The following is a 15,040-nucleotide window of genomic DNA, read 5'->3' as shown; positions in this document are numbered from 1 at the left end:
TGGCACATGGTTCTTCAGAGGCCAACCAGGCCGCTGCCCCCCCCCCCCCCCCCCCCCCCCCCAGCACAGGGATCAATGGGCCCTGATTATTCCATTAGTGTGGCCAGCAATAAACGAAGGCTTTTAAAATAGCATGGCACATCGATCGGCTCCAGGCCTGCTAGTGAGCGCGCAACAGGTCAAGCGTTGGAATTACAGCTCTGACTCGCCACAGGGACTTGCTTCACAAACATACATTATCACAAAGGCGAGTCATTACCATGCTGCTTCAGTGAGCTTCAGTCTGTTCAGCTTTAAGAGTTATTTTTGTCGATTTTTCTAGTAGAAAGGTTGCAACGGGAAGATGGAGGCTTTATCATACATGATCCTAAAAAAATATATTTAACGGATGTTTTCACAAGTTACACATGCTCATACATGATTTAATTATCGTTAAATCATGAATGAGCCTTTGTAACTTGAAACATGCATAGAAATAAATGTATTTTAGGAATATGAAAATGAGTGTTCAGCATATGGTTAATTTCGAATATCCTCCAAGCTTTTCAAACACTATAGATGTAAGCCTATCGCCTGCCCTATGATGAGAATAATAATTTGTGTTGAGTTATATATAAGCAAGGCTTATGTGCATTAATATGTGCAGCTAATTAACACGTTATTTGGAATTGGAAATAATCGGTCATAACATTTTGGATAAGCTTATAGTGCTAGACGTGTTAAGGTCGAGCTCAAATAAAGTAGAGCTGGAAAATAGATACAAACGGTTGACAAGGTGAGATTTTAACTACATTTATTTAGTTTAGTAAAAAACTAACAAATTGAGATAGTCATTTTTTTTACACTGTAATGTCTACTTTACACATAGTGTGTCACTTTTGAGAATAACCCTAAACTAGCCTCCACAACTTTGCCCAAGAACTAATGATGGCCATCAGATGATAGATAATCTTACAACCATTCTGGAGAAAGAGCCATGTAAGCACTTTGAGATGAGTTGGCTTCTACAGAGCGCAGTACTAATTTCTTGTTCATTACGCCCTGACCTGCAAATCACCGGTAGTTGCAAGCACTTACACTGAACAAACTAACATGCAGAGCGAAGGTCCCGCCCCCTTCTCCCACTCTGTGGTCCAATCCAGTTCTAGGAGCCAATCACCGGGGAGAAGTGAAGGCGCTAATGACTGCGCTACAGCCGCTCAATAAAGTGGGACTGTGTCAATCACTATTTGTCATCTTGATGGCTTCCTTTTGCCAATGATCAGGGCAGCCCATTATTGGTTAAGGGGAGGTATGTGCCATCAAACCCAGAACCGTTCGGAGCTGGACCTGACCTTCTTTACAGTAATGATGGCCATTCCACCTCCCAGAGGCTGTTCTCACACCACTGTGCCAAACAGCCTCTCCCACGCATACACGCCGTCGTAGAACGGAAATGCACACAAGCGACTAAATTCACAGAAAATTACCATAAACAGAACAGATGCACCCTTGCAAATGTTTGTACATTTAGGAACAGAGCCACGCAATTGTGACACGAATCGCTTTTGTTGACCTTTATCCACTCAAAGCGAGCGGCATGATGTGTGTGCGTGTGCGTGTGTGTACACTAGAGTAGACTGATTTCCCAGGGTGCAGGGTATCATTCCTGACCTGCTCAATAGACCCATCAGTGGAGCTCTGACTATCCTAACTGTTGGAATAGCAGCTAGCTCTGGAAAGCACTCATTGCTTGCTTTCCCTCAGGTTATTACCATCCCCAGGGATTGGCTCCATGATATCCTACTCTTTTACAATAGTGTACTTAGAGTAAGATGGCCGAACACTACTAATTGTTGTGTTGACTTTGATCATGATTATGGTATTGGCCTTCCAATACATTTACTGAAATGAGAAGTTATACATAACATACTGTAAATTCAGCATGTAATGAATTACTAAGTTTTGTACAAATCTAGTACCATAGCACACACTCGATGTTAGAATTTCCTTTCAGACACATTGTATTGTGCATTGCAGGAAGTGTCGCCGTCCGTGGTCCACAGACCACCTCTAACGTCGCTGGAGCTGTACTGGCCATCTAATCCGCACAGTTATTCCTAACACAACCATTATGGATTCCTGCAGTCCGACTGGCTCAGCGGCACAAGCTCATTTGACCTCCGTCTTGACTTATTACGTCAGCCGAGACACAACCCTATTTAACAGCCGATGATTGGCTGAAGTCTGCCGCTTTCAACTTCTTCCATTCTCTTGCCCTGACCTTGAATATCCTGTTCACGCATTTCTCTTTTTATTCCACAACTATTTCCACCGTTTTATTTCCCCCCCTTAATACGACTGCACCAGGTATTCTCTCGCTTGTGTGTGGGTGGATGGATACAGGACGAGATCCTGACGGATTCTATCCATGTACGACGACAATAAAACACTCACAGATTGAGCTCTCGTCAACTTTCTACATGCTCGCGTAGGCGTCAACATCTCCCACAAATTGAGCGGGAAGGATGAACGACGCACAGTAAATACACCTTAATTCGCTAGCGGGTTTCCTCCTCCGACGACGACGACGAGGAAACGGGAGATCGGAGCCCGGAGTAGTTCCGCCTTTTAAATCAATATCGGGACTCATATTTAATGACACGCTTTTACTCAGCGGCGCCCTGGAGCTCCACACGCACCGCGCCGTAACCCCGGCCATGTCTGAGCAGCGCGGTCGGCGGCGTTAAAATGTCATTCTGCTGGATGTCTACCCCAGGAGCCGAGGAGGACGAGCCAGTGCGGGTTATGTATGACCGTGTGGCACCTGGCATTATTAGAACTACATCTCTCCATAAGTTCGGGGCGAGGATATAGTCAGGCAGGCAGCGCGGTGCTGGATCAAAAGGTATCTTTTACCTTTTATACGAGAGCTGCACGGCAGAGAGACGCGGTATAACCCATTCACCCGGGAAAGGTTTGAGGTAGAGCTGCCATTGGAATAGCACGCATGCCCCGCAGCTAAATGAAATAGTGGGCACAGGAGCATAGAAATAATAAAGTTTCACAATTCGGTGCACCGCTGGAGCCTTGTTGCCCTGGGATTTATTTGCCCTCAAAGCACAACGCTAATGTCTAGCACGAAGCGCGGTCCAATGATAACTCAACAGGTAGAAACTTTACTACCCTGCAACATCACTTTTAAAGGTGATCCATAATGAATATGTTGGACTCAAATGTACTGGAGCTTTCAAATTCGACATTAGGAGATACAATCACTCCTAGGAAACAAGCGATGGACCCATCAATTGAAACGAGGAGAAAGCCCAACCCCATGAAGAGCTCCGATCCAACAAGGCGGGCCATTACCAAACGACTAAACTACTAAAGTAAGACCGTTACCCTTAGTATTACAGGTAAGTACTACACAGGTACTACACTTTAATAGTTTAGTTAAATTAAACTATTAGTTTATTTTAGTTAAACTAAACTATTAGTGTTTAGTTGAGTTCAACTAAACTATTAAGTGCTAGGCCAAGGTGGATGAAGACAAAACAGCAACATATTAATCCTCAAAAGGGATTTATTTACATGACAATATTTGAGTCTTCTTATGTTATCAGCCCACAGGAAGGATCACAGATGATAATAATGAAACAGAAACGACAACATCCAATTACAACATTACGAGAACGGGAACCCAAAGTCTGACAGGCAACTAGCTCTAATCTGGGTTTAAAGTGCGTTTCACTTTCACTTCTTTTTTTTTCCTTTTCTTTCACTTTCCTTTCAACCCAACTCATGTGGCTGGATCTATAAGTATGTCATTCGCTAACAGCAAACACAATCTGTTTCAAATCAACGTGCAAACTGGCCACTGAAGAAAATAAACATCCTTCTTAAAAATCCCCTTCTGGGCACTTTGTCCACTCTCTTCAGTAGAAGATCTCAGTAGCAAAACATCAATTAGTAACTTTCAGTTTTTGGTTTCCCAGGATCTACTTCTCACCTAAAAAGATCTGCAACAACATAGTAGGATTGCTGGTTCCGAGGTTAAAATAACCATGATCTCACATGACATTTCTGCATGATCGACCTCTTGCTTCTTCTATTCACGCCTGCTGTGGGGTTTTCATGTGGAGGAAGTATAAACCAAATGCTAATTTTGCCTTATTTGAAATCTCAAATCTGAAAGATTGAATTATAAATCACTACAATTCTGAAGTAGTGAGTCACGCACATAATTGCATTTTCATTTGTATACAAACTACCAGTACAGTCCTGAAAAAATTAACACAGCGTACCGTGCAGGGCTCGCCAATGAGACCTAAAGAATTATATGATATGTATTATATTATTAGATTCCCTTTGGAATTCATTGCCCTCCCACATCAAAGTCTCTCCAAGCCCCTCTTCTTTCAAATCTGCACACAAAACATACCTTTATACACTAGCCTTCCCCACCTAACTCCCACCTTATTCTTCATGTTTAATCTCTGTTTTTCTTTTAATTCAATTCTGTCTTAATATATGTCTGTTACATAGTTTAGATAGGGCAATATGTAAAGCGTCTTAGAGTACCATATTAAATTCATTCATTATTATTATTATTAAAGACATGCAATGCCCGTATAAAACAGCACCTCCCAAAACGACCCCAACAGTGGAGGAAAAGAGAAGAAAATTACCCGGTCTTTCATCCTCCAGCTCTGTGCCAGGGCCTTGGAGCCCTCAATCTTCTCCGAGTGGCGTTTCTTCATGAAGGCCAAGGGGAGCTTCCAGTCACTGAGGTCGGGCTCTTCTTCCTCAGCCAGTCCCACAGCCGGTGAATGCAAATCCACGTCCATTTTCATTAAGGCCCTGTACGGAGAGTACCACAGAGGGTTATTCTCACTGCCACTTGTGGAATACGTATGGATAACAATGTTTAGGAAACCCTCCAATCAATGTTTGTTTATGATTGTGACTGAGGTCTGTAACTGATAGGTAAACGCAAATGTTCCGATGTAGCGTCTAAAACATCTGGCAAAATAGTGACAGCAGCTGGTTATGTTGTATGCACTTAAGGGTTTAGAGTAGACGGTAGAGAGACAATTAAATTTGTGCCTGACAGGCGACATCAAATATGTAAATAAACCATCAGCCTAAGTGTGTTTTAAACCAAAAACAAATGCCCAGTCTGCCCTAAATTAATTCATATCAATCCAATTTAGTCATAAAACCTTCATTTAAAAATTGTAAATCAAAATAGGTTAACATTCCCTGTTACACCTGGAAACAGTTTTGACTTATCTCCACGTGTTTTAACTCCTTATCGTAACACACACACTTTTCGCGATCAGACAAGAGGAGTATCCTCAATACAACTTGTGTGTACAAAGGCAGCCGCTAATAGGTGAGCTCCACTCGCTGATCTGACAGCTCCGAGCGTCACGTTAACGATCACACAGAGCCTGCAATGCAGCGTGTCCGCATGGCCGAGCAGCACTATGCAAAGAATGTCTGGAACCACCGCAACAACAAAACTCAAGACACATATGGAGCAATGGGCGCTTCGTATGGGAAGGCAAATGCAGCGTTCAGACCTTGGCAGTGCGGTGCGGTTCTCTATCGGGATGGGGGGACCTCGTCGCGTTCTCACGATGACAGACACGGTCGCACAGACAATTCTGCACAAGAAGTTGTACGGTAGCGTCCACAGTCTATAGATGATGTCAAAGCCGTCAAGTCCAAGTTCTACGGGCAGGTGTTTGCAGGGGAACCTGCGGGTCCTCTCCCCACGGCGGTTCGCTACGGGAAGGGGCTCCAGATGAGGCCCATCTTCACACCGACAGTCTGCCACAGCCACGGGAAGGACCGACTCGTGTCACTTTGGGAGTTTGCGGGTTGGTTGTGTCGCTGTGTGTGTTTCGCGTTGTGTGAATTCGTGGTGTTGTGAACGCAATTCCACCGAAACTCCTGGAAATTTCTCTGGGAGGCACTTCTTCAGCACTTCGGCAAGGGCGCAGCCATCTTGGTATGGACCCAGAATGCATTGCGGCGGCGCGCATGTCAGAGTCGTCAGCAGCGCGGCTGGGCGGCTGACAAATCACAACACAAACAAACCGCACTGTACCACAATGAATGGTTGGGGGAAATAAATTATGCCGTTTAAAAAGTAAAAAAGGCGCAATATGTGTATGCATACCGTTTCTCTTTGTGTGAAGTGATATTAAACAGGGCCTGTATAACCCACTAATTGCTAGAGTACTTTAATATTGTTGGCAAATAATAGGGGACCTATCATATTTTATTGCATGGATCTGTTTTTGATTGTTAAAAGTTTATATATATCTTGTTTTATACATTAGGCCTACTTTAAAAAAAATAATCCTTTATTCAAGAGAGGCAAAAAACACCTTCAGAAGTGAAATCCTTATTTGCATGTTAAAATATTTGAAAAATTAGGGCAGAAGTATTTATAATGTGGTCTGCTGCCACACATACTAAAGTTTATTTGGAAAAAGATTCTGCATTCATTCATTGCAATACGGTGGTATTTCCAACAGCGAAGACATCCGTGTAAGAGAGTAGACATACACATAAGCAGTATTCTATCAAGGCTTACCCATGTATTTCATGCTTGCATGGAGGTACCGTTCCGTGTGCTGTTCTATTGTGGGAAAGGAGAGATAAGGTGGAGCGTGAATCGCATTGCACCGATAGCAATCATCTGTGGTTACCGCAAGGTCGAGCTATCGAGTGCCACCTGGCAGACGGAACCCTAGACAACCCCGGTCTAATCAGATCAGAAGCCGCGCCGGAGCCAGGTTTAGCATGCCAACCCGAGGAGGTCCTCTCTAGCCGAGCCCAGTGAGGGGAGCTGGGGGGGGGGGGGGGGGGGCGGAGGACTAGGCAGGGCGGATCCCTAATGTGGTGCAGCCAGCAGACAGATCAAGGAGACTGAGAAGAGGGGAGCGTCTGTGAGGAGCAGGTGGAGGGTATACGCCACCACAGAGAGGGCCGTCTTGGTTGGTGTTGGAGGAGGTTCTGAGAAGGAAGAAAAAGGGAGAGGGCGATTTAATGCAGGGACAGGTCAAGGGATGCCTTTGGCATCGGACTGAAGGACAGTTAAACAAAGTTTAAATGGTAGGGACGTATGACTAGATACATGTCAGTTTGTGTATGATGCTTATTATTGTTCATTTATGCTAAATGAATGATGATGCATACGCTTAATATGCTTATGTTTGTGTGTGTGTGTGTGTGTGTGTGTGTGTGTGTGTGTGTGTGTGTGTGTGTGTGTGTGTGTGTGTGTGTGTGTGTGTGTGTGTGCGTGGTTGTATGCATGAATATGTGTGTGTGTGTGTTTTTTTTTATTGTTTTGGTCTCTCTCTTTGTTTCTTTGTCTTTTTGTCTCTCTTTGCCTTTTCCCCAAACGGTTGGAGCATGGGTGTTTGTTCCTGAAAGAGGAGTCATAGTGAGATAAAGCTGTCCCATCTGTCACTGGGAGAGAAATGACACAACAGTTCGTGGTTGCCTTCTGCTTCGACAACACGGAAAAACAGTTGGCAGTGGCATGTTTGACAGCACTTTAAACAAATGCAACATAACAAAGCATTGTTGAACAAAGATATGCTGAAACTATATATATGTATATGGTTCTATTCAAACAGAGTCTAGCCTAGATTCCACAAATCACAAAAAGCCAGTCAGCATCCACATCAGAAAACGTAAAAACACAGCCCCAGATACAGGACACAACATGGGAAAGCCTTCCCCAGTGTACTCGTCCCTGCAGTTATTATTGCACTGACCCGTGCTGAAGGAACAGCGCCCTGGCCACCTGAAGTGTATGTGTGCATCTGTGTGTGCATGTGAGGTGTGGTGTGTGCGTGCGTGCGTGTGTGTACGTGTGGTGTGTGTGTATTTGTGTTTGTATATGCTTGCGTGTGTGCGTACGTGTGTGCGTGCATGAGTGAGTGTGTGAGTGTGTGTGTGTGTGCGTGCATACGTGCGTGTGTGCAAGCTTGCGTCCGTACGTCCGTGTGTGTGCGTGCGTCCGTACGTGCGTGCGTACATCTGTTCATGCATGCGTATTTGTGTGCTTCGTGTATCTCAGAGTGCATCTCAGAGTGTATCTCAGCGCGCGTCAGAGCTAACATATTCCTAGGAGGAACCAACCCAATTTCCAGGGGTGATGGAGGTTGGCCCAAACATGGTGGGTTGGCCAAAGCGGTGCTGGGAGTGCCGCACATTTGAAGGCTTTGTGAGCTGTTTCGTGTTTTTCTGTGTGCACAGCCTAAAATAACACATCTCATTTGAACTCATTAGATCCAATTATGGAAGGGAAAACAAAGTCGCTCTGGCAATTGCACCATTCTCTCTGCGCCGATGAAATGCTCTCTCTGATACCAGCTACTTCTGTGTTATGCCCGTTGTTCACACTACCAACTGAATCACCAGGGAGTGAGTGACCAGAAGGGTTCATCTGCATTGTGGTCGTCATAAGTCTCCACGCTGCCACTGTCTCACAGATGGCACCAGAAGTTTAATTTTGTACAAATCCTTTAATCAGCTATAAATCAACTTCTTCAAAACTTCAAGAAATGATTCAAAGTTACATGAAGGAGAACAGCAGTTGGATCTTGAAGTTGCCATTTTTATTCTGGTTTGTGTTGATGAAGAAGTTTAAGGGTGAAGGATGAAGGAGAAAGGATACTTTTTTGCCCGGAAAGAAATAATAAGTGCGAGGCGTACGGATGTACAGACTTATTGGATAACCCGCTTGAGGAAGTGGCCAATTTTCTAAACTATGAAAATCCAATTAATATTGATGCGTCACCTCATTGTGGTCTGGAGAGAATACAAATGTAACAGCATAGGATGAAACCCTGATGACGGTTTGACATTGGCATTATTATTGAATGGATAATCAAGAAAAAGAGTAATGACATCCGTCGGGAATCAGCAAAGAACGGGTCATATTCAAGCATGAGGAAGGCGACACAGACTTCTTAACCAACATGATTAAAAGGACTTTTCTGAATGTGTCTCACTAACCTAGACCTTAGGAAATCATCAGCAACATTATCCTCCAATGGAAAGATGCCATTTTTACACACCCTACTTAAAGCTGCCAGATTAAACACTGCACATCAATTTCAATGTTTCATAAGTGGGTTTTAAACCAACAAAGCGTTTTGCATCGGCAAAGGCTGTTATGACCTGCCAAATGCCTTCCGAACGTGAAGAGAAGCGCAGACAGCCTACGTAATTCCTCTTTAATTGCTGGTGGCCTCCACAGACAGCATAATCAATGGCAGCTGATGCCGGTGCACATTCATTCATGGCCATACATCCATGACACATCACATGAGTCGGAGCTGAACCTGCAAGGAAACCCTATATAACGCATCACTGGAGGCTAATGGGAAGCTATGTTAACCCTTGAATGAAGATGTAAATGTATTACACTGCCATTCATCATCAATCATTATCTGATTTCATCATGAGTAAATCGCTCAGATACTGGCTACCCCCGGCTTTCTCACTTCATTTATATTTCAAAAGCTTGGCCTTACAATGGAGCAAGAGGAAAGGAAATATTAAAATAGTATATTGCTTAACAATTTCAATGCACGATGTCAATGTAGTACCGTGTTAAGGTGCAATTCACTGAACAAGGATAGAAATAATAGATTGCAGGATAACGAGAGAGAATAGAGGACAGACACATGTTAAGAACAGGTTGGTTTGACCTTGGCCTTGAGTAGAACAAACAGGAGCTGTTATAACACACACACACACACACACACACACACACATACACGCATACACATACACAAACGCATACAGACACACACAAACAAACACACACACACATACATAGAAACACACACACACACACACACAGAAACACACACACACACACACACACACACATAGAAACACACACACACACACACACACACACACATACATAGACACACACACACGCACAGTCACACACACACACGCATACATAGACACACAAGCATAGAAACACACACACACACACACACACACACACACACACACACACACACACACACACACACACACACACACACACACACACACACACACACACACACACACACACACACAAACACACACAAACACATGCACCACACACACACACAGACCCTCCAGTCCCTATGTACAGCACTAACTTATTTCTCCATTTTCCATGATAGGATTCCACGTTTTCACAGCCATTACCCGATGAGCCCACACTGTGTCCACGGCTGTGAGAACCATTAACCAGCTGAAGAAGGGCCGGGGCTCCCATTTAGACTCTCCGACTAAGAGGTGTGGGCAGTGATGAGGGCTTTGTTCGAGAGAGAGCAACTCAATTCCATGCAGACCACTTCAAATGACTGAGCCGTTTTTTATTTTCTGAATAGAAAGGTTATGGTCGTATTGTGTGCCTAATAATGAGCGCGTATCCACAGAGGAGACCAAGGTACTCACATAGAGTGTGTGTTAGTCTCCTGTCCTCTCCTGGTTAATCTACCATGTATCGATCGGTAGGTGAGGTAGTTAGGTAGACATGTCAACTTTGCATTTACAATTTACACCTCTTCAGATGCATTAATCCAAAGCTACTTCTGTGTGAAAGCTGCACAAGCAAGTTTCTAAAACAACCAAAAGGGCAGAGTAGGCATAGGAAATAGTTTTCACGCCATTTATATGTGTGAGATAGGACAGAAGGACCATTTTGACATGATTCCCTTCTATTTTCTCACCTCTATAGGTGCCTTTCTTCCTCTTGAAGGAAAGCTATTGAAAGGTTATGCACAGAATACAGGCTGTTTCTATAATGCATTTACCTGAATGAAACTCTTGGATAATGTGTTTAGGTGTTGTTTAGGTGACCTTGGGTGTCTTGAAAGGCGCCTCTAAATTAAATGTATTATTATTATTATTATTATTATAATCATGATAACGTATTTCAATCCTCTCTCAGCCCCTTGTATGTCTGAAGTTTCTCGGTAATTTCCTCTTCTCGACGATGCTGTCTGATCCGGTTTGCTGTCTGGGGCCAACCGTAAGTGAGGACACACTTCAATCTCCTGCACTCCTACCCAGCACAAAGCGTGTTAGAAAAACAGCAGAATAGAAAAGTTAGGAATACTAACAAGTGTGTTAAGTCTTACACAACGATGTCCCTGATCTCAGAAACCTTTTTGAGATCTGGCACCGGGGAAAAAACGTAGAGTGGTTGAAAGACACGATGTGACCCACAAGCCGAGCAACCTTAAAGTTTTACGAAGGGAGCTTTAGCTTCGCATAATGGAGGGAGAGAGAGAAGGTAAAGAGTGTCTCATCTTTATTGTCTCCTGCCGTTCACTATCTTCTGGGTCACAGAGCCGCGGCCCCATAACATTATTGAGTCCTAAAACACACCTGCTTCCACGGGTGCCAGGGCGAGCCAGGCCACTAAACGGTAAGTACATCAGATTGTCTCTAAACCCGCAAGCTCTGTGGGAACGGGGGCACTTTTATAGCGCAGTCATATCGTTTTTATTACGGAAAGGTTAACCATATCTTTCTATTTGAGAAGAACGCATCAGCGACAGGGGAAAAGGCTTGGCTGATGGTTTAAAGTTATTACATGAAGACGACCTTAGTGTGTTAAATTGCTGAACGATATAGCAACACTGGTAAACAGCTGCCGTGATTTAAAGACAAACCTTCTGGCTTTTGTCATCATTTATCAGATGCGACGCCTTGATTGATTAACCCTTGATTGATTGATTATTGATCCTGATTGATTGTTCAGGATATAAATCTTGGTCGGCCAGAGTCCTGCAGGCTGTTGCCCAAACAGTGTCTTCGTCTCCTCAGTGGTTTTCAAACTGAATACGATGCAGTAAAACCCAAACAAAGAAAAGCAATTCAAAAATCATAACCTTGGACTTTGAGTGCAGTCTCTGCTGTACGCGAACAAACCTCCATGCTCCATCCCTCCTTTCAGCTAAGAAACACACAGTGTGCAGAGTTATTCTTGTGATAACCAAGTTATGCTTTTCCTTGAGCATCACTTTGCTACGACGCTACTGCACGATACTAGCCCTTATAAATATCTGCCTGTGTTCATAAATACTGGGTAGGCTACCTGATAGCCTACCCGCTAACGGAGCCGTTCTCCTCCAGGGGGCTAAAGGACGACCTCCGGCCCCCCCTGTGTGGACACTTTCGCTGCCAAAGACTATTGAGCCAAGCAGCTGCCGGTCAGGGCCGGACGGATCCACGCAGAGCCGGAACGAACTGCCTGATGAAGAGAGCGGTCTGAGCGAGAGCCCTGAAGTGCGGGCTAACAGGAGAATAATGATGAGCCTAGCGCCAGGGTCAGGCAGCATGCGGTGTCATTAGCATTAGATACGTCACCTTTGGTTTCATGTGGATAGACTGGTAGTGAAGAAGGGGCCAAACAAATATAAACTAAAAGTGAGGGGATTAGATCGCACAAAACTATACCCAAGCACGCAGGTGTTTTTTTGTGTGTTTTCTGCTTTTGTGTTGTGTGTGTGCGTGTGTGTGTGTGCACGTGTGAGTGTGTGTGTGTGCGTGCGTCCATGCATGCAACACAAGCAGAACGTCTGCCCACACGAGAACAACATTCAGAGAACAACAGAATCCGACAGTCTGATCATCCCTCATTCATACCGTAAACAAGCGCTTGCAGCACACTTATGTGTCCTTATGTGATGCTTTTTTGGCGCCATTGTTCCATTGTGTCACTAATGAGTCATCTCCCACGGAGGGGGGGGGGGGGATAGGGGAACACACACTGTCCAATCATGAGGCAGACCCAGATCTAATCTTTACCTCCGCTTTACCTTGGAGGGAAAGGAGGAGAAGCAAGAGAATAGAGAGCTTCACAGCAGGGGAGCTGTCACCCTATTGTTCAGCCCAGAAAGCCGCCAGGAATCCCTAACTAGCTGGCAGACCCTGCTCTAGCGAGCGCCGAGGTAAGGGGCTATAACGAATAGAACAAGCAATGTGTTTAAGCTTCGGTTCTTCCCTGGCCCCTTCAACGATTGATGCTGGTAGTATATTACTATAGCACCCATACTAAAACTCAATAGACGCATTTATTTTCCAGAGTCGAAGTCCAAGTTCGGTTCAATGGGTCTTTATTGTAAAGTGACTGGACAGAGCCAGTTAACGCGAACATTGACTGACTGATCACTGTACACATTGTTTCCAGCGGTGGACTGGTTCAGGGTGAGACTGGGGTGGAAGCCAGAGGTAGACACGACAGAAGGTAAGGCGGACGCATGCAGAGTGCAGGGGCTGGATAGGCGTCTCGTAGCGTTGACATCGCAGTGCCGTAGCATATTCCAGTGGGCTACGGGTGGATTCCAGTGGGTTCCGATGCGCAGCTGCAGGATTAAACATTTGTACCTTCCAGAAACATAAGGGCCCGTCACTTAGCGGTGGCTAATGGTAAGGATTGCATGTGCAGCCATCAGGGAAAGCTGCCTTTGGCTGCGCGGTGCCATTAACTGTTTGTTATCTCCTCCTTTCCTCTGCTGCAGATTGGCAACTAGCTGATTACAACTCCCTCGATCGATAAGTCAATAAATTAAAGTGACGTGATTGGTCCGTTTTCATCTCATCACAGCCAGCTCCTGGCTGGATATCCTGACTTTGGACAAACTATAGGAGATTTAACTGCCGATTTTTTACGGGTCAAAACTTGACGACATCTCTTTGATATAAACAGAACACATAAATAAATTAGCATACTGAATGCGTCACACTCAGCATATTTAAGTTATGTTTGGTCATATTTGCACAAACGGATGATTTCAATAACCCAACGTTGCGCTATAGGCCTATATCCCCTATATATTTTTTTCAATTATTAATGTATGCAATAGCCAAGCATACCCGCGTCGGCATAAAGCCATCGCAGCGGCTTATTCAATATTAATAATTCTTATGATCTGTCAAAGCAGCGAAGGAGCCAGAAAATGTAGATCGGTCTCTTTCTCTTGTCTTGTCTTTTCATGTTTCATTGCTGCCTCTGGCTGAGCCACCGGAGTATTACATCCATGTCCGTGCAGGTAGGATAAGGCGGGCCTACAGGTTATCGAATATGACGGTGGAAAGTTATGACGAGAGTTATGACCATTAGACCAATGACAGATCATAAGCCTATTAATAATAGAATAATAATGAAAGTAATCCATCAATCCATCATTCACCCGTTTGTTTGTGCGTTTAGTCTATTCATCAATTACGTGCATTCATTTATTATTTGTAATTTTTTTATGAGCAGCCTTAGACCTACGGCACATTGATGGTGTGTTTTTAGCATGTGGAGTATGAGAGATGCAGCAGTGAAAAGCCGAGAGAAACACACTGATGCCGACGAGAGACACAGGGAGAGAGGAGAGGAGAGGAGAGGAGAGGAGAGGAGAGGAGAGGAGAGGAGAGGAGAGGAGAGGAGAGGAGAGGAGAGGAGAGGAGAGGAGAGAAGGGGAGAGAAGAGGAGAGAAGATAATAGGAGAGAGGAGGAGAGGAGAGAAGAGAAGAGGAGAGGAGATCAGAGAAGAGGAAAGAGAGAGCGGGAGAAGAGGAGAGAAGAGATAGCGCGGGAGAAAATAAAGGAGGGAACTTTAGCCGAGCGTACGCTCTCACGATTCTCCCCTTCAAAGCAAAAAGTCTTCACTGAATGACTTCACTCAAATACAGAGTTACTATCCCCTTGAAATCATTCACTTAAAACGAATTGCGCAGAAATGCACAATAATCACATCCCAGGGCGTTCTATAAATGAACCATGAAAATAATTCCGCCAGAATGCCGAAACAAGCACGAGTCAGACATTCTGTGAAATAACAATATTTCGCTCTCCAACTTGGCTGCTTTTATTGTCCGTGTTTCTTCCTAACGTCGTGCTGCTGGAGCGCATCTTCCGCTTTTATCGACATTTGGGTACCACCTTAAATAAGTGGGCGGGGCCTCGCGTTAAGAAACTCGCTGCTCCACTCCGGTGATGCAGCGAGCGCGTGCTGCACCGTGT

General features: G+C 44.6%; 1 protein-coding gene across 1 annotated transcript in view; it reads right to left on the bottom strand.

Moving 5' to 3' along the window:
• The window catches only part of rptor (regulatory associated protein of MTOR, complex 1), a 124,248-nt gene extending 118,227 nt beyond the window's left edge, over positions 1 to 6,021 (bottom strand). The window contains exons 1-2 of the mRNA XM_060047408.1: positions 5,565 to 6,021; positions 4,668 to 4,839 (exon numbers count right to left, since the gene is read on the bottom strand). Of these exons, the coding sequence (XP_059903391.1) occupies positions 4,668 to 4,832 (165 nt within the window). The 5' untranslated portion in view covers positions 4,833 to 4,839; positions 5,565 to 6,021. The remainder of the gene's footprint in view (positions 1 to 4,667; positions 4,840 to 5,564) is intronic.
• Between the last annotated feature and the right edge of the window lie 9,019 nt (positions 6,022 to 15,040).

This window comes from Gadus macrocephalus, chromosome 3, assembly GCF_031168955.1.
Source record: "Gadus macrocephalus chromosome 3, ASM3116895v1".
Lineage (NCBI taxonomy): Eukaryota > Metazoa > Chordata > Actinopteri > Gadiformes > Gadidae > Gadus > Gadus macrocephalus.
Note: the sequence above shows the minus strand (reverse complement) of the source record. Positions and strands in the feature narration are given on the sequence as shown.